Source organism: Elephantulus edwardii, unplaced genomic scaffold (genome assembly GCF_000299155.1).
Source record: "Elephantulus edwardii isolate Elephantulus edwardi_28Jun2011 unplaced genomic scaffold, EleEdw1.0 scaffold00137, whole genome shotgun sequence".
In the NCBI taxonomy this organism is placed as follows: domain Eukaryota; kingdom Metazoa; phylum Chordata; class Mammalia; order Macroscelidea; family Macroscelididae; genus Elephantulus; species Elephantulus edwardii.
In genome coordinates, this window is record NW_006399887.1 from 4,372,440 (window position 1) to 4,393,550 (window position 21,111).

General features: G+C 38.7%; 1 protein-coding gene across 1 annotated transcript in view; it reads left to right on the forward strand.

Annotated features, from left to right (window-relative positions):
* Positions 1–21,111, forward strand: part of CORIN (corin, serine peptidase) — a 431,554-nt gene that overhangs the window by 330,897 nt on the left and 79,546 nt on the right. The window contains exons 10-13 of the mRNA XM_006894163.1: positions 913–1,144; positions 7,637–7,782; positions 9,011–9,118; positions 17,285–17,398. Of these exons, the coding sequence (XP_006894225.1) occupies positions 913–1,144; positions 7,637–7,782; positions 9,011–9,118; positions 17,285–17,398 (600 nt within the window). The remainder of the gene's footprint in view (positions 1–912; positions 1,145–7,636; positions 7,783–9,010; positions 9,119–17,284; positions 17,399–21,111) is intronic.

Genomic DNA, 21,111 nt, shown 5'->3' on the forward strand with positions numbered 1-21,111 from the left:
AGGGTGGAGGGACGGCGCAGGAGGGGAAGACCCTCTATGAGATGGATTGATTTGGTGACTAGGGTAATTGGGATGGGTGTGTCGGAGGCAGTGTGTTTGGCGCAGGATAGCAGGGTTTAGGGCTGTTGTGCATAGGGTCACTATGAGTCGCAAACGACTCGATGGCACATAACAACAACAACAAATTTAATTTCGATGATCGACAATAAAACATAGAAATAGCAGTCATCTAATTGCCAGATTAACCAAATGCATTGGGGTTTTTTTTGGTTGGTTTTCTAATGCCTATGAAAATCATAAGGGAGTATAATGGTTCAGAATCAGTGAATAAAATAAGAAGAAAAGGGTGAGCTAAAGTGAGTGAAAAGGTATAAGATAAAGTCACTTTTAGGTAAGTTCAGCAAAGGTGAACATGAGATTTTCCAAGTGTGTGTACTGGGTACTACGCTGGCGACTCAGCAGACAGATGTCGATCTTGGATTGCTCACAGCTCTGTAACTCTCAGATGACTCTTGGTTTGCCAAGGTATTTCATTGCACATTGTTTACCTTTTGACTTCTCCAGGGAGTTCTGGTGGTTCCATCCATAGGGAACTGCACCGCTAACTCAAAAGCTATCCTTGCAGGTGATTCAGCACCACCAGTAGTTCTACTGGAAAAGAGAGGCCTTCTCTTAAAGGCATTGACTTAAAGCTTCAAAACATCACTGGACAGTCAGTTATGAATTGGTTCCAATTCAACAGCAGTGAGTTGTTGTTGGTTGTTGTTGATGTTATTTTAATTTGCACTCTAGTTCTTCGTTACTTTAAGAAAGGAGAGTAAGATAGACTTCAATTTTGTAAGTTTATGAAAAAATTGCTTCACATATGAAACTTAAAATGCATATATATCTGTATTTGTGTTGTCTCCCTAGGTCAATGTGAACCAATCACACTGGAGCTCTGCATGAATTTGCCTTACAACTATACAAACTATCCCAATTACCTTGGCCACAGGACTCAGAAGGAAGCATCCATCAGCTGGGAGTCTTCTCTTTTCCCTGCGCTTGTTCAGACCAACTGTTACAAATACCTCATGTTTTTTGCTTGCACCATCTTGGTACCAAAGTGTGATGTGAACACTACCCAACGTATCCCTCCTTGCAGGTATGACAATGGAGTCGTCCCCTACCCACCCCCCCTCCCCCCAAGTGTAACTTGGTTTTGCTTCCATGAGAAGCAAGGATTTGAGAACTTGCTTGGGTTTAGACAAGGAAAATACTGTCAAGGACCGCTGTATTTAACAAATGATGTGTTAAAAAGATAAATGAAGAAGAATTAGTTATTCCAACTGCTTTTAACAATGTTCATACACATTAATCATGTAAAATCAAATGTTTTTCATGTTCGTGGTTCTGAAGCATGTTTTAAAATATGAATGAAAATAGTACACACACACACACACACACACACACACACACACACACAGCCCTATCTCTGATGACATCGATGTTTTCAGAATACAACACACAGGTACCCGAAGCCTCATTGCCATCCTATAGAATGGATTAGAACTGCCCCAAATGCTTTCCTACACTGTAATCTTTATAGAAACAATAGCTCATATCTTTCTCTCACAGAGTAGCTGGTGGGTGTGAGGCATTGACCAAGTGCTTTAATTGCTCCACCCCCAACGGCTCCTCCAAATTCTGTAGCACCCAGAATTGTAGATAATACCCAGAGGCTCCATAACACCAACTGCATGGAAAGTGACTTGCTGAAGGAAATAAACTTGCACTCTGACCATGAATGGTATTAATGAGTAAGATCACTGTCTAGAATTTGCTAAGTTCAAGTCCTACTCTTCACTAGCTGCTGCTTATCTTTGGGCACATTTTTCAGTCTCTCAGCTTCAGTGTTCTTGCCAATAAAATGCCCCACTATAAACAAGCGCCAAAAGGTAGAAATAGCCTAAATGCCTAACACCAGATAAAGGAGTCACAAAATGTGTTTACACTAGAACATTGTATTTACAATAAAACATTGCTCACCTATAAAGAGAACTTACTTCCTCAGCACAGATCACCCCTGAAAACATTATTCTGAGAGAAGTCAAACATAACATCAAAGAGCACATTTAGTACAATCTCACTTTAATGAAATTGAGGAGGCAAGTATACAGAGATCCAAGTTAACTGGTGGTTACCAGGCTGATGGGAGAGAGGGTCCCATTGCTTAGAAGATATCAAACCTCTGGTACAAGTGAGAGATGGAAACATTTGGGGGGAAAATTTTGTTGGTTGAACAACAGCCAACATCACTTAATTGCATACAAAAATGTCATAAAGGCAAACAAAGTTTTGTTACATAAATGTTTAGTCACCACAAAAAATTCATTTCCTAATAAGGAAAGTAAAGATTTAATGGTTGTTGGATGGATTGTTATAAGATTAAATTAGTGTGTGTGTGTGTGTGTGTGTGTGTGTGTGTGTGTGTGTGTGGTGTGTCCTAGTCATTACAAATGCAGAATAAATGATAACTGTTAGGATGGAAGGAACACAATGTTTTTCAGCAATTTTGTCTCTGTGTGCCATGTGTTAAGGGTTACAGTCAGAGAACTTGGCAGATACAAGATGAATATCAGAGGTGAGTTGCTGCTGTCTTCAATGCCGCTTTTCATCAAGTGGTGCACATACAGATGTGCTCGCCTATACAAACCATATGTTAGGATCAGAAGTCATTTAGCTCTTGTAGAAAAAGCAATACTATCAGTGTAGCAGACAGATGGGCAAACAGTAAATTATATACTGAATATTAAGCAGGTGACAAGTTAGGGGCATCTGCAGAGTCAGGACAGGAAACAATAAAATTCCAGAATGACTTGAGGAACAAAACAAATTCCTCAAAGAGAGAACATTTGATGTTATATTTTGTATGAAAGTAATTCTAAAGATGTTTCTTAAATACCTTTCAAAGTATTAGTAAGAAAACTTCTATCAGCTTAATGTTAAAAAGCTATTTCCAGTCTTGTTCCACTATTGCTATACAATGCCAATATCTCCCTGCACACACATATATAATTTCCCTAACACAGTAGGAAGAAATTTACATATTTCAATATCTGGATACAATTTAGCATTTTAGGATGTAGCTTTCATATGAAAATGTCTAAGATTAATTTTTTTATTAATTTCACTGAACATTTACAGAGATTTTGGATTTCCATTCACTCATTGTTGCACTTTTCTCCCCACCCACCCCACCCCCACCCCCAGTTCGTTCTTCTCTGTGAAAAGCAAAAGGAAAAACTCCTTCATTGATATACAATCCCCCCGTACCCCCCAACCCCCACCCTGAGTATACTCCACTCTGCAACCCTCATTCCGGACTCTTATGATAATCATTAATGCCCTAAAATATATTACTTTTAAACTGTTCTCTCCCTCATCGACTTCAGTACAGTATACATAATTTATCCAGTTTTTCTCAGTCTTACCTCCATCCTGATGTCAGACAGTGACACCATACAGTATTTGTCCTTTTGTGACTGAGATATTGCACTCAGCATAATGTCCTCCAGGGTCACCCATTTTGAATAATATTGCATGAGTTCCTTGTTTTTCAATGCAGCATAGCATTCCATTGTGTGAATATGCCACAGCTTCTCTACCCATTCATTTGTTGATGGGCACTTAGGTTGTTTCCAGCTCCTTGCTATTGTGAACAAAGCCGCGATAAACATGGGTGTGCATGTGTCTGCTTGGGTGGCAGTTTTTGTCTCTTTGGGGTATATTCCCAGTGGTGGAATTGCTGGGTCAAATGGTATCTCTATTTACAACTTTTTGAGAAAGTGCCACACCACTTTCCACAGTGGTTGCACCATTTTTCACTCCCACCAACAGTGAATAAATGTTCCAGTCTCTCCACAACCTCATCAGCATTTGTTGCTTGTTGCTCTGTTAAATTTTGCTAGTCTTATTGGGGTGAGATGATATCTCATAGTTGTCTTGATTTGCATCTCTCTTAGAGGTAGGGATTTTGAACATTTATCTAAGATGAATCTTAGGGAGCTCTGGTGTCTTAGTGGTAAGGAATTACACTGCCAATGCAGAGGTACATAGTTCCAGTCCACCAGCTGCTCCATGGGAGAAAAATGGGCAGTTGACTCTTGTGTGATTTACTGCATTTGAAAACTCACTGGAGAGTCTGCTGTGGGCTAGTTTTGACTCAATAGTACATAACAACAACAACCAAAGATGAATCTTAAGAGCTCTGGTGGCTTAGTGTTAAGGATCTGTGGGAGACTCTAAGGGAGATTAGAATCTAAGAGGGCTCTAGTGGTTTAGTGGTAAGGGATTGTGCTTCCAATCCAAAGGCAGCTTCACGGCAGAAAGGCAATAAACCTCCCATGCAATTTATTGTCTCTGAAAACCAGCTGGAGGGTCAGCTGAGAGTTGCTTCAGACTCAGTGGTAAACAATCACAACAACAGGGTGTTTTGGTGAACTTCTTTTAGACACTTTCATTCTGTTTCTAGGTTTACCTACATTCCCCTACTCTCAGTATGCATTTATATTTGATGTTTGTTGTAAGAAAAATTTACATATGACAAAAGCAATAGGCTGCCAAGCCATTATGCACTCTGTGGTTCCTTTTACCAAGGCTCTTGATCAATCTTAAAATTTGGCTTTTAAACCTGAGGCAGGAGGTAATCTAAGAACTCTGAGCCCTTAAAACCAACCAGTAGTCACTGAGTCAACACTGATGTGTGACGATGCTATGCATATCAGAGTAGGATATTTGGTGCCTCATTTTTCAGTAGATCACCATGTCTCTCTTCTGAGGCACCTCTCAGTGGACTTCTATCTCTGATCTTTTGGTCAGCCGCCTACCACTCTGACCAATTGTAACATCCAAGGACTCCACTGAGTCATTAAAATATGCTAAACACATTTGTATCATTATTGTTGTTGATTGCCTTCAAGTTGAGCACGACTTCTAGTGACCCTATGAACCAAAGGCCTGGAGTGCCTCTACAACTATCGACATTTATCAAAGTTCATAGGGTTTCTGGAGGCATGTTATTTAGGAAGTGGCTAAAACTCCTGCGTCCAACCCTGCCATAGTATGGTTTTTATATGCCATTGAGTCTCTTGCGATGTATAATGACCCTATGTACAGCAGCTCTGAACCCTTTCCTGCCCTGAGCCAGTCTCAATAACTCTGACACATCAACCCTCATTGCCCCAGTTACTGTATCAATCCATCTCATCCGTGCTCTCCCTTTCCTGCACTGTCCATCCACCCTTCAGAGCATGATATCCTTTTCCAAGGACTGATCTCTCCTGGCCACGTGCCCAAAGTAAGTGAGGTGGAACTTCAAAATCCTAGACTCCAAGGAGAAACTTGGTTTCACCCTCTCAAAGACAGACCAATTTGTTTTCTTGGCAGTCCATGTTATGTTCAAGACTATTCTCCAGCACCACAACTTGAAAGCATCTATTCTTCTGTCATCCTTAGTTATTGTCCAACTCTCTGAAGCATAGCAAGTAATTGAGAAACTATGGCCTGGATTGTTGTTGTTGTTTGATGCCGTCGAGTCGTAGACGACTCATAGTGACCCTGTGAACGAACTGCCTGAACACTGTTCGTACATAGAGTTTCCGGAGGCAAGCCATTTAGGAAGTGGATGCCGCTCCTGCTTCCAGGCTTGATTTAGTCGGGAAGCTCCTAATCAGCAAGCATGGTTGTGTCATCTGCATATAGTAGGTTGTTAATGAGTCTTCCTCCAATCCTGATGCCACGCTCCTCCTCATAAAGCCCTGCTTCCCGAATAAACTGTTCTGCAAACAGATTGGAAAAGTTCGGGGACAGGATGCATCCCTAATGCACTCCTTTTCTGATTTTGAACCATGCAGTGTTTTCTTGCTCTGTTCTGAGGACTGCTTCCTGGTTTAAATATAGGTTTTATATAAGCATGATCTAGTGCTCTGAGATTCCCATTTTTCTCAAGGTTAGCCAGAATTTATTGTGATCCACATAGTCAAATGCCTTTGCATAGTCAATTAAACACAGATAGACATTCTTGGAGTACTCTCTTGATCTTTCTGCCAAGATCTAGCTGACATTGGCAATAGTTTCCCTTGTGCCACAACCTCTTTTAAATCCAGACAGTATTTCTGGTTGCTCTCTGTCAATGCACTTTTCAAGTCTTCTCTGGATAATTCTCAGAAGAATTTTGGTGGTGTGTGATATTAGTTATGTTGTTCAATAATTTCCACACTCTGTTGGGTCACCTTTTTTTGGCATGGGAATAGATATGGATCTCTTCCAATTAGTATCATTTGACTGTGTCTTAAGGAGCTTTGGCAGCATAGTCAGTTGTGCTGCTAGTCTAAAGGTTGCATGTTGTTGACAGTCTAAATCCACCAGCATTTTAAACCTACCCAGAAGAAAGATAGACAATCTCCTGTTTATGCAACTTGTAGCCTCAGAAACCTAATGAGAGCTACTCTGTTGACTAGATGACAGTGAGTCGATGCTCGAGGCTCTCTCATGCTCACAATAATATTTTGAATGAGGTGCAGATCATTAGAACTGCTGCTTGTGGTTGAGCACTGACAAATTATAATGGATCCATAAATTCTGGGGTTGTAGTGCTGGGTACTGCACGTCCATTTCACAGGAAAATTGTAAAGTAGTAGAGTCAGGTGCTATGCAACTTTCTGTTTAAGTAACAATCATATAACTCATTTAAATTATCAGTAGCAATTGAGCTGGGCATATGTTTTCTAAATTTCCAGCAAAACTATTTGGTACAATAGACAGTTATTTAACACAGATAACAATATGAGAGTAAATTTAACATGAGAGTGCTGTAACATAATCTTCCCATTGCAGATTTCAAGGTTAATCTAGTGTCTGGTTCTATTTTGGGCATCACATGTGACTTTAGATCCGTCCTCTATATTTCCTCGTTGTATTCTTTATCTTTTCCTTCTCGTTTATTTTGTAGCTATGCTAGAGCTGACTTTTGTGAAAGGCTGGCCTCATCGGATTAAAAAAAATAAAACAATACAGTTGTTTTATAGAAGGGAGATTAAATCTTGAAAACTTCACTTTCTTTTCGTGCAATGAAATGTTTCATTGTAGATGCATAGTAGAATATTTTTTTGAGGAGATATTTTTGGGAACAGGAGTGGCATCCACTTCCTAAACAACATGCTCCTGGAATCTCTGTGAACTTTGATAAATGACAATAGTTATAGAAAGGCTTCAGGCCTTTTTTGTTCATAGTGTCACTATGAGTCGTGCTCGACCCCACGTCAATCAACAATCAACAACCATTATTTACTTAGTGACTGAAGAGAGGGTTTGAGCATGGCAGAGACAGGCGGCTTTTGATACATAGTTCATAGGGTTGCTGTGAGACATAGCCAACCGACTAGGCCCTAAAAACATCTATGGTGCTTATCTTGGTTTCTTAAATGACCACTACATATATGCATCTCTCGCTCTCTCTTTACATATGTACATACACATACACCATGTGCACACATAAGCCCACAGTTGCACAGAATTCACACCCACTGCACCACTAACGTGCTGCTCAGACCTGGTCTTTCCTCATGCTGGTGTTTTGTCTTCCCGGCTCTTGCAGGGCACTCTGTCAGCACTCCAAGGAACGCTGTGAATCTGTTCTCGGGATTGTGGGCCTCCAGTGGCCTGAAGATACAGATTGCAATCAATTTCCAGAGGAAAATTCAGACAATCAAACCTGCCTGATGCCTGATGAGGATGTGGAAGGTTAAATTTTAAACTAATTACAGTGGGCTATCTAACACAGATGAGCATGTCAGCCATCTTTTCTGGTCTCACTCTCACCTGTTGAGTTGATAATCAGATTGCATAGGTGAATTGAGTCCTCCTTTCAGTTAGTAGGCAAGTTCTTAAGCACTGTGCCACTAGCACTGTTTCTTCCTGTAGACCTATGTATATATTTATCTCTCTCTATAGACATAGATGGAGAACAGGAGAGAGTCGTTAAACTTTGACAGCCATACTTCATTTTTTAAAAATTTGGAACAACTTATTAAAGGTTCTCAAAGAAAGAACATGTCAGCCAAAGATTTATATTTGTAAACACTCACGCCTTTCTTTATGAACACTATCACCAGGTAAATAAATGGTAGATAAGAGAAATGATCTCTTTTTAAAAGCAGTGCTACATAATAAGTGAAACATACGTGATTCTATTAGAGGATCACTATTTTGTAGCACATAGTAAACCAATGTTTCAGGAAACTGAGTAAGAATTTGTGGCTTCTCTGTAACTTTTTCATTCCTTTGAATAAATTGTCAAGATGAGTTTGCTCATCCAGAGATGTCCCACTTTTACCACAATTAATTCAAAGACTCCCTTATCCATGGATGCTACCTTTATAAGGAGCTCTGGTGGCATAGTGTGTAATGTTTCCAACAGGTAGCTGAAAGACTGGGAGTTCAAACATCCAGTGGAGGGTCAGAGCCAAGTCAGCATCAGTGGGTTTAGTTTTCGGTTTGATGCGTTTGTATTAGGGATTCTGAAGGTGGATGAACATTAAGTCTTGATTCTTTCAAGTGTAAAGTTTTCAAAAACCTAAGCAACACAGGGTCCCTGCATAGAGACGTGGAATTGGAACCTGCCCACCAGTGGGAAAGACTGGAATAGGAAAATGATTATGATATATTGAGAACTGCTTAGTAGTTAATATTGACACCACAGGATATTTTAGGGAAATTGTTAGGTTTTCCATCTGGAAATAGAATTAATTTCTTGGAACAATAAGTACACTAAGCATCTGATCAGAAGGGATTATGAAAAAAATAAAGATGATGATATGAAAGTAAATATAAGTCAAGTTAACTTTGTCAGCTACAACTTTTTGGAGGCCTACCTTTACCTTTCATTATAGTTTCTTGAATGGCTAACTTTTCTTGGATTTTCTGTCCATTGAGAGTAAGCTACCCCATAAATCTATGTTTTACTTAACAGAGTGCTCTCCTAGTCATTTCAAGTGCCGCTCTGGACGCTGTATTCTGGCTTCCAGAAGATGCGATGGCCAAGCTGACTGTGACGATGACAGTGATGAAGAAAACTGTGGTATGTACAGGAGATGACAATTTTCTTGAATGTGTAGTAACACCTGGTTAGGAAAAGGGACTGCACTATGTAAACTATTCACCGATCAGTGATTCATGTACTCTGAACACACTGTCAGGAGGAGCCCGTTACTGGAAAAGGGTGTCATGCTTGGAAAGGTGGAAGATCAGTGAAGGAGAGGACGACTCCCAACTGGTAGTGGTTATGACTGAATGTCTTTGTTTCTTAAATTATCAAACTTCCCAACATGAATCTGTTAGGTGTTTTTATCTTTTAGCATTACTCATTTTCCCCCTCCCTTATAAATCTGTTGATGATCCATGTGCAAACATTTAAAGAAAGAGCCCTTCACAAGTATAGCAAACCCGTAGAGTTTGTCATCCTGTTTTAAAATCAGAACAAGATATACAGTGTCTTTGCATATGATTCCACATCATCAAATAGGTATCTGTATGCTCAAAGGCAGAGTTCAGGCTTCATTGTTCAAATTTAATTGGTACTTATTTTCATGCCCTCTTTGATTTTGTCTCTGTTGGCAAAGGATAAAACTTTTCCTGGCATTTCCTGCCCTTGCACTTCAGAATTGCCAGTGGGGAAGGTCAGAAATGCCAATGGTAATTTAAGTGGAACTAATTTCCATTTTCTTTCCCTGCAATCCTCTGTGTTTGCAATTTTAGATTATGGTCAGGAGGGTGAAAAAAGAAAAACCCATAAAAACAAACAATGCTCTTTTTTTTTCCTCCCAGTGCTCTTTTTTAAAGAACCTTCCAGAGTCAAGCAAAATGACAGAAGGCTATCTAAAGAGTAGCTTGGCTATGATTCTTTTAGCTTGTTCTGCTTTTTAAAAAAGTATACTTTTTTTTTTTGGTCATGGAAAGCACATCAGGAAATATATCTCTTGAAGTGATTTCATTCTCTTAGCCTTTGAGATATGAAGCATTACCTTGCTACCCAAAATGAATTTTCTGTTGTAGACATTGCCCTTCTGGTCTAGACAAAATGTCAAGAGCAATCAACTGAAATTCTATCAGCCACCACAAATATGGACAAGTGCGTCTGCTAGCAAATTACATTCGTCAGAATGATGGCACAATGACCAGGGTAATTTTGTTATGGAGGAACATCCAGTGTTTTGAGAGCCATGGAAGCTACTGTTGTTTGCTTATCTGTGGTCTTTGTATAAAGATATAAATCAGAGCTCATGGAATATCCCCTATGTAAGTGACTTATTAAGCAACTATTAAATCCATTCACTAAAATAAGAATTTAATAGGTTATAATATCCTAAGATGCAATTTGAAATGAATCCTATTACATTGTTCAAAGAGTGTGCACAATGCTGTGCTGGAGAGGCTAGACCTAGATTTGATGTTGTCATTGTTGTTATATGCTGTTGAGTCAACTATGAACAATAGCTCTGAACCCTGTCCTGAGCCAATCTCACTGTCTTTGATGCACCTACCACCATTACTCCAAGTCTCCATGTCTATCCATCTCCTCCAGGCTCCTCCTTTCCTGAGCTGGCCTTCTATCCTTCCAAGTATGATGTCCTTCCAAGGACGGGTCCCTCTTGGAAAAATACCCAAAGTATGTGAGATGGAGTTTCAAAATCTTTGCTTCCAACAAATAACCTGGTTCCACCCTCTTCAAGAAGACCTCTTTGTCCTCTTGGCAGTCCATAGCATGTTTAAAACTCTTCTCAAGTACAGCTCAAATGTATCAATTTTTCTTCTGCCATCCTTATTCACTGTCCAGATCTCTGATGCAAAGTAAGTAACTGTGAAGACCACACTCTGCAGCAGGCTCATCTTAGACTCTGGCACTGACATTGTTGCACTTCAACACTCTCAAAGCAGCTCATCTCTTGATTTATTGACTGCTGAAGCCAAAAGTGTTAATTGTAGATGTTAGCAAGAGGAAACTATTAAAAATGTCAATCACTTCTCTATCTACAATGATACTGTCAATTGGCCTGGTTGTAAGAATCTCCGTTCTTTGATGTCAAGATGCAATCCATATCAAAGACCGCAGTTCCTGACCTTCTGCAGCAAATACTTCAGCTTCTCCTCAGTTTGGGCAGGCAAAGTTGTGTTATCTGCATAATGCAGATTGTTGGTAAGTTTTCCTCCAATCCTGATGCTGCATTTCTCTTCCCAAATGATCTGTTCTGCATATAGATTGTAAAGGTATGGAGACAGGACACATCCCTGACATGCTTCTTTCTTGATTTTGAACCATGCAGTATTTCTTTGCTTTATTCTAGTCACTGCTTCCTGATCTAAGTATAGATTTTGCATGAGCATAATCAAGTGTTCTGGAATTCCCATTCTTCTCAATGTTAGCCACAATTCTTTGTGATCCATACAGTCAAATACCTTTGCATAGTCAGTAAACACAAATAGACATTTTTCTGGTACTTTTTTATTTCAGCCAGGATCCATCTGACATTGACAATGATATCCCTGGTGCTGTGGTCTCTTCTAAGCCCAGTTTTTACTTCTGGCAGTTCTCTGTCAATGTAATATTCTACTTGTTTTTGGATAATCTTCAGCACAATTTTGCTTACATATGGTATTAGTGATATTATTTGATAATTTCCACTCTGTTGGATCACCTTTCTTTGGCAATAAGAATAAATATTGATCTCTTCCAGTCAGTTTGCCAAGTAGCTATTCTCCATATTTCTGGGCACAACCTGATGAGCACATCCAGGGCTGCATCTATTTGTTAAAATACATCAACTGGTATCCTATTAATTTCTGGAAACTTCCTTTCCACCCCCTCCACCCCCGCCCCGCTCAATTCCTTCAGAGCAGCTTGAACTTCCTCCTTCATCACCACTGTTTCTGATCATATGTTGTCTCATTAAATTCTTCTGTCAGCCAATTCTTTTTGGTATACTGAGTCTGTGTACTCCTATCTTTTTTTGTTGCTTCCTGAATCATGCAATATTTTGTCCCTAGCATCTTTATGTATTGTAACTTGAAACTTGAAATTCGACAAATGCCAAATGAGTTCATCCTTTTTGATTTCCTAACTCTAGCTTTTTGCACATTTCACTACTTTTCTTTGTCTTCCTGAGCTGCCCTTTGAAATCTCCTGTTCAGCTTCTTAACTTTCTAATTTCTTCCCTTTGCTTTGGCTTCTCAGCATTTTAGTGCAATTTTTAGAGTCTCTTTTGACATCCATTTTGGGTACTATAAAGGCTTAGTTAAAAACCAAACAACAACAGCAACAACACACACACACACACACACACACACACATACACACACACATCTCTGCCAATAATAAAATTATTGAGTTCCAGAACATATTCTATAACAGAAAGACTTTGTGTGTGTGTGTGTGTGTGTGTGAGAGAGAGAGAGAGAGAGAGAGAGAAATTGGTTTTATTATTATTATTATTATTATTATTATTTTAAGGATGTTTCAGCATGCCTGGATACTTTTATGCATAGAAAGGTATATTATATATGGTACACTAAGTCAGACATTTCACTAATTGATGTTACACATAAACTGTACCAAACTGTTTAAATTTACATACAAATTTGACTTAAAGACAGAACTAAGAATGAACGTATTCTTAATCTGAGGTAATGTTCACATACATCCAAATCATGTAACATATACAGAATGTATCATCTACATTAAGTGGAATGTGGCTGTCCTCAACAAATATTTGTTGGAAGAATAACCATTTGATTTATATTCTTTTTTTAAAAAAAGAAAGACTTTTTAATGCACTTAGATGAGTTTAGGTTAAGCAATGAGTTAATTGCATATATAAAGACATAAAGAGATTTAATCTCTGTCAAGCACTCCAAATATTGATGACACTGTTGAAAGCTGTGGTAAGGAAAATTAAAATTGAAAAAATATGATTAGGTTTGGAATTAAATAAATTGCTCCAACAGAAGTAATTTATGAACAATCTTTCATTCTCTAGAGTAATAGACAAGAGAAAAGTCAGATATGTTTACACCTTTGAATGTATTTGCACGGGAGTAGCTTGAATGTTCATGTACCATGATCTAGGATGGGGGGAAGTGGGTCATGATGTCTCAAACCAAATAGAAATTCACACCATCTATTTCCCAGCATCCTACTTGCTTAGTCTGTTTCTCTTTTCACATGTGGATAGGCATATCATTTGGAAATGCAAATACCAGATTCAGCAAAACTGAGTTTCACCCAAGAATTCTGTTTTGTATTTTTTTCTGTCCACTGGGCACTGAATGTATTTAAATGCCTGGGCTTTACAGCCATTCACAGTCAAGTTTCTTCCCTATCCCTTGGTGTAGTCATTTCTTAGAGAGCAAAGAAATCTTAACAATTCAAGATGCCACTACTTTAGGATAATTTTCTTTCCACAAATCACTTACTAGGAGAGCAGGAAACAACTATCCTTCTTTTCAGAAAAACTTGGACCTTTGTAATGATCTGATACAAGATCACAAAAAAAATACATCTTCTGGAGCTTAAGGCTTTCTAAACTTTATCCTCATTAAAGAAACGATAGTACTAAGAAATGACATTTTTATTCATTGTATTCACAGTTCACATATTAATTTACAGTTTTGAGATAGAATTGCAATACTGGTATTATGATCACCATTTTATAAGTGGAGAGACTGATATTTGGGGAAGTTAAATAAATTTCCCTAAATCAAAGGCTTATGCAGAGGGATTTTTGGGGCTCGGGCCAGGTCTTTAATCTTAGAACTCTGTGAAGTCAGCATATCGATTAAAGAGGAGGGAAGCATTGATTTAGAGTCAGGCAACTGGATTTGAAAGTTAGCTCAATCTCGGAAGCTGTGTGATCTTTAGTACAAGACCTCTCTGAACCTCAAAAATGCTAGGAGGAGCTGCAGATGCTTGAGAGTGAATAGTTAGTTGTCACGTTACTCAGAAAAGATTTCGAAGCAGGCTCCCTATCATATCTCCAAGTACCTGCAGGACTAACCTTGTCTTAACATCCCAGGTAATTGTGTCCTAGTTAATAATACCCAATCATATTGTCAAAAGTTCCTCCAGTGAGTATCTTGAGTCCTTAGACCCAAAACCACTCCAGATATACAACTCGTGAGGAACTTTTATAATTGAATCGATTTGGTAGCTAAAATTACTATTTAAGAATGTGCATATAGATGACAGTAAAACAATTTCTTTTGCTTATCTAATTTGCAAACTTCTCAATGAGTTTTGGGTTGTTTGTTGTTTGTTTTGTTTTTTTAAAATGTAGATCATTTCTCTTAGGATGGCTTCCAAAAGCCCTGAGCCAATTGTCTATGAAATTTCTCTGAATTATTTGTAGTATGTAAGATGGTAAGTAACATTTTATTTTTAGAAACTTTCTATTCTATTCCCGTTAAGCTGAATGATCTCTTCCTGGAAATGGGAGACATTGTGTCCCTTATGTTGTTGTTAGATGCCAGTTCATTTACTCTTTTATGTTGAGAGCTTGCTGAGTACTAGCTGCTGCTCTAGGCAGGGAGGTGACAGGAAGTAAAAAAAGATAAAAATAATGCCAGGTTGTCTCTGTCTTCATATACCTGCCAGTTTCTGAAGGTTGTGGAGCCAGGTTGAGTGACTAAACTACATAAGAGTATTGATATGTTTTAGCAAATATATATAATGTACTGTGTTTTAATCACATGGCACTTCTGAAGTTCATTACAAGTGCTTTCGTTGTTGTTGTTGTTGTTGTTATGTGTCATCGAGTTTCTTGAGACTCATAGCAATCCTATGTACAATAGCTCTGAAACCTGCTCTATCATGTGCCAACCTTATTGTCTCTGATACACCTACCCTCATTACCCCAGTCACTAAGTAAATCCATCTCATTGAGAGTCTTCCTCTATTGCACTGTTTCTCCACTCTCCCAAGCATGATTTCCCTCTCCAAGGACTGGTCATTGCAACATGACCAAAGTATAGCAGACAAAGTTTCAGATCCTTGCCTCCGAGGAGCAGCCTGGTTTCATCCTCTCCAGGACAAGCCTATTTGTTCTCCTGGCAGTCCATGATATATTCAATATTATTCTCAAAAATTCTCCTTCTATCATCCTTAGTCACTGTCCAGCTTTGTGGTGCATAGCAAGTGATTGCAAAGATGATTGCCTGGATCAGGTATGCCTTAGTCTCCAGACTGACATTGCTCTTCTGCAGAACTCTGTAGAGGTCCCTGATCACAGACTTTCCCAATGCAATTCATCTTTTTATTTCCTGGCTCCTGCTAGCAATAGTGTTGATTGTGGAGCCAAGCAAACTAAAGCTGTTAACAATCTCAATCTCTTCACCATCTATTATAATGCTACCTACCAATTGGCCCAGTGGTGAGAATCTTTGTTTTCTATTGAGCTTCAATCCATATTGAAGGCTGCAGTCCTTGACCCTCCACAGCAAGTGCTTTAGGTCATCTTCAGGTTTAACAAGCAGGGTTGTGTCATCTGCATAATGCAGGTTATGGATGAGTCTTCCTCCAATCCTGATGCCACATTCCTCCTTTTAGAACCTAGCCTCCCAGATGATTCGTTCTGCATGTAGATTGAAAAGGTATGGAGATAGACTGTGTCCCTGGCATACACCTTTCCCGATTTGTAACCATGTAATGTTTCCTTGTTCTGTTCTGACGACTGCCTCCTGGTCCAAGTATAGGTTTCACACAAGTGTTCTGGGATCCCCATTCTTCTCAGAACCAGCCACAGTTTGTTGTGGTCCACACGGTCAAATTCCTTTGCAAATGATACAGATAAACATTCCTCTAATGCTCTCTGCTTTCAGTCAATATTCATGTAACATTTTCGCTAGTACAAAGTACTCTTCTAAACCCAGACTACACTTCAGGCAGTTCTCTGTTAATGTGCTGTTCCAGCCATTTTTTTATAATCTTCAGCAGAATCTTGCATGCATGTGATATTAATGATATTGTTTGATAATTTCCACTCTGTCTGGTCACCTTTCTTTTGAATGGAAACAAATATAGATATCTTCCAATTAGTTGACCAGATTTCTTGACACAACTTGCTGAACATATCCAGGGCAGGGTATGTTTGCTGAAATATGTCAATTGGTATACTGTCAATTGCTAGGGCTTGTTTTTGCCAATTCTTTCCAAGCAGCTTGAACTTTCTCTTTCATCACCTCAGGCTCTTGCTCATACATTGTTTCCTGAAGTTCTTCTGTGTCAGCCAGTTTCTCTGGTACAATTATTCTGTGTACTCCTTCCCTCTTCTTTTAATGCTTCCTGGATCATTTAATATTCTACCCAGAGCATCCTTAAGTATTTAGTACTCAAGGCTTGAATTTGCTCTTAATTCCTTCTCTTTGCACATTTCATTATATTACTTTTCTTTGTCTTCCCAAGCTGCCCTTTGAAATCTTCAGTTCAGCTCCTTAATTTCTTGATTTCATCTTTTTGCTTTGCTATCTTGGAGCTCTAGTACAATATGAGAGTCTCTTCTGACATCTATCTTGGTCTAGTTTAAGTCTTATTCTTAAGACTTGTTCTCAGTTGCCATGAATTCCTTCTGACTCATGATGGCCTTACGTATGATGGCATGAAACATAACCTGTTCTTCACCAGCTTCAGGATCACTGGGGTGTGGTTGATCTCATTTTATTATTGTGTCAATCCGTCTCATTCACGATTTGTCTCTTTTTCACTGACCAAATATGATGCTATTTTATCAAACATGATGCTATTTTTTTAGCAGTAGATTTGTAGTCTCAGTCTGATTTTGCAAAGTCACTTTATGTCTCATATTAAGTTATCTTACCTTAGACATTTTACTTTTATAAACTAGTGGATATCTTATATCAATATTGCAAGAATCTGGTACAGGGGAACCTCTTTGCCTAAACATATATAGTCTCCCCCTTTGATTGCTAAAATGACTTTTAAAGAACATGCATTTAGTTCACTAGATTTGGCATATTTACTTGATAGCACAACACATCATTTTATAGAGAACTGTTATGTGTAGGCAATTTGAGTATTTCTGCTTTCACAATTAGGTGATTCATGGTTTATGAATCAGAACTCCTTCAGAAAAAAGAAATCCTGTTTTGTATGCTATACTTTTTTCCTCCATTGTTTGATCAAATGAATTATTCTCTCACCTCTCCATCTATTGTGTGTTACATCTTCTTCTGTATCCAGGGTGTGAAGAGAGAAATCTTTGGGAATGTCCATCTAATAAACAATGTTTGAAGCACACAGTGATTTGTGATGGGTTTCCGGATTGCCCTGATAGCATGGATGAAAAAAACTGCTGTAAGTGTTTACACAAACTTGTCAAAATGGCATTTTAATTTTTAAACACAAATTACCTTTCACTTTCAATACAAACTGTTTGTGTATTGTAGCACTTAATGTACCAAAAGAACTAGCTGTGGTAGTATATACTAAAAAATAACCAAAAGCATGTAAAAATATATGCATGGTATTATTACAGTGTTATTTATCACATGGAAATTACTTTTTTAAAACAATCTAATATAAAAATATACAAGATGCATGTGATATAATCATCAAATAATATGTTGTTGTTGTTGTTGTTGCTATTATGTGCCATCAAGTCACCTGAGACTCACAGCGACCCTATGTAACTATACAATAGCTCTGAACCCTGCCCTATCCTGAGCCAGTTTAACTAACTCTGACACATCTTATAAACATTACCCCTGTTATTGTGTCAATACATCTCATTTGGGGTCTTCCTCTCCTGTGCTGTCCCTCCACCCTTCCAAGCATGATGTTCTTCTACAAGGATTGGTCCCTCCTGACCATGTGTCTAAAGTATGTGAGATGGAGCTTCAAAATCCTCACCTCCAATCCTGAAACTTAGTTTCACCCTTTCCAAGACAGACTTGTATGTCTCACAGTACTAGACAAAAACCCCTAAATGAACAGTGGATTATTTGGGCTATTTCTTTTTCTGTGACTCTTTTGGGGTTTTTTTTGTTGTTTTTTTTTTTCACCAGCACCAACACCTTTAAGTGCATCAGAAATCTTCTATCACATTCTATAAGAAGGACCTAGACTTTCCCTCTCATCTTTAGACCATCACATAAGGACTCAGTCAAACTGGCCGATTTTGAACATGGACAGGGCTTGTAGCCTGGAATCATTGTAAAGTTTGGAAAACACACTTTCTATAAATAGGTGAATCCATGGGCATTTGAGCACCCAACATTCAAAACTAGATGGTCAGTTCTGTTTCTTAGTCTGCAAGTTCTACTGAAACCTGTCCATTATGGTTATTCTGCTGTTATTTCAAATATCAATGGCCTAGCTTCCAAGATCACAGCCACATTCAGGCCACCAGAGTATGGCAAACAGACAGATAAGTGGTGGATTCAGACACTTACATATGTTGGATTCAAGAAGAGGTCATAGAATGATGTATCAATAATACTGCTGATAACCAGATGGATCTTGACTGAAAGGAGAAAATAACCAGAAGATATTTACTTGTGTTTTATTGGCTCTTCAAAGGCATTCAGCTGTGTGGATCATAATAAATTATGGATAGCACTGAGAAGAATAGAAATGTAGGAACACTTAATTGTATTCATGCCAACCTTAAGCATGAACCAAGAGACAATAGTTCAAATAGAACAAAGGTATATGGCATGGTTTAAAATTAGGAAGTAAGTACATCTTTTTACCAAACCTATTCGTTTTGTGAACTAAGCATATGTGCAAGAAGCTGGGCAATAAAAGGATCAGGATTGGAGAAAAATTCATCGACAATCTGCATCATACAGATGGCATAACCTTACTTGCAGAAACTGAAAAAGACTTGAAACTTACTAAAGAAGATCAAGGACTAGAGCCTTCAATATTTATTCTACATCAACCTCAAGAAAATAAAATTTCTCACAACTGGATCAATAGGCAACAACTTGGTAGATGGACAAAAGATTGAAATGTCAAGATTTTCATTTTACTTAAACCATGGGAGCGACAGTCAAGAAATCAAAAGACATAATGTATTGGGCAAATTTGCTTCAAGGAACTCTTTAAAGTGCTAAAGAACAAAGAGGCCCATTTAAAGACAGTAGTGTACCTGTTCCAAGCCGTAATATTTTCAACTGCTTCAGGTGAATGTGAAAGTTGGACAGTGAGGAAAAGAATACCAAAGAATTTATGCTTTTGAATCTTGGTGTTGACAAACAATTTTATACAATGAACTTCCAGAACAACAAACCTGTTCTGGAAAAAGTGTAACCAGGGTGCCTTAGTGGAAAGGGTGTTAGTTAAGACCTCATCTGTCATAGTTTGGGCATGTTATTAAAAGGGGCCATTCTTTGGAAAAGGATACTATGCTTGGAAAAGTTGAGAATCAGTGAAGGGATGGAATACCCTTAGCAAGATGGCTGGATACAGTGACTGCAACACAAGCTTAAGTACGGCCAATATTGTTAGGACGGTGCAAGGCTGGGAAGAATTTCAATCTGTTATAAATAAGAGGCTCTAGGAGTCAGGACAGACAAAGCCGCACCCAACAACAATTTAGACCTACAAGAAATTTTTCGTTGATTTTTAATTATATTGTGAGGATATATGTGAATATTCAGTTGTTCTCATGTGATTTCTTTTTGTCAGTACACGCCTAGTATGTATTTTTCTAGAGCAACCTTCTCCCATCAAAGGTAGTGTAGGATTAGACAGAGTTTGAATCAATTGTACAGAAAAATACCTGTGAGTCAGAATAGGCATAATGGTACTTAACAACAACATAAACAGTTGAATTGCAAAATTCCCCCTTTGAGAATACAAACTTAAAGAAAAACCAAACAAACAATATTTTGTTAGCTCTAGACTGCCCAGTCTCAGGCACGCACATACTTCCTGGACAGTAGAGTTTGGGCAAGATTTCTCTTGGGATGTACAATCCAGAAAATCATAAGCGAAGGCCCTGACTATAGATCACAGATTCTCTCCTAAAACCTAAAACTAATCCCATTGACATCAGCTCAGTTCTAACTCACCGCAACCTCTACTGGGTTTCCAAGACTGTAAATATTTATGGGAGGAGACTGCTCATCTACTATGGAGAAGCTGGTGGGTTTGAACCGCTGGTCTTCTGTTTAGCAGCCTGATATATTCCACACTATGATACCAGTACTGGCTCTAGAGGTTTAGTATTTAAACAGTCGCACTGTCAATCCAATCTGTTTGTCTACTCTAAGTGTGCTCTGCTGTACATAGGGTTTTTGAAACCCTATTTTGAAACCCTATTATATTTCAGAAGTGCATGGCCAATCCTTATTTCTAGTCTGTCTTAATTTGGATACTTAGTTTTAGAACAATATTTGTCAGACAAGCGTTTTACCGAGCAGATGAAAGACACTTCTCTTAACAGAAATAACCAATACATTCACTGTCTTCCCCAACCCAAGCATGTGTGTTTTTTCTCAACCCTTTCCCTGCTACATCACTATTCCTAGCATTCCTGGCTTTCTGGTCAAACCCTCCTTTCCCGTGGCCACCTATTGATATGATAATTTAGTTCACAAGTCACTTTTGTGATGTCTTGCACCACACACACTGTTACTTGTCTCTCACGCTGTTATTTGTCTCTTGTTTAGGAGGATGTAAGTCCAAGTCCCATGTATCAAATTCAGGGAAAAACTTTTTCTTGAGGCAGTACTGAGGGAAGTTCCTCGACACAGAGCTTCTGCTAAGTTTTGTGACTTGGTGTCACAATATGGATTAAAGCTCAACATCAAGAAAACAAAGATTCTCAACCACTGGGCCATTTGTCAACACCATGATAGATGGAGAGGAGATTGAGGTTGTTAACAATTACACCTTTCTTGACTCCACAACACAATCAACATTCTTAGTACTGTTGTTGTTGTTGTTATATGCCGTCGAGTAGTTTCCGACTCATAGCGACCCTATGCACAACAGCCCTAAACCCTGCTCTATCCTGCGCCAACCGCACCGCCTCTGACACACCCATCCTGATTACCCCA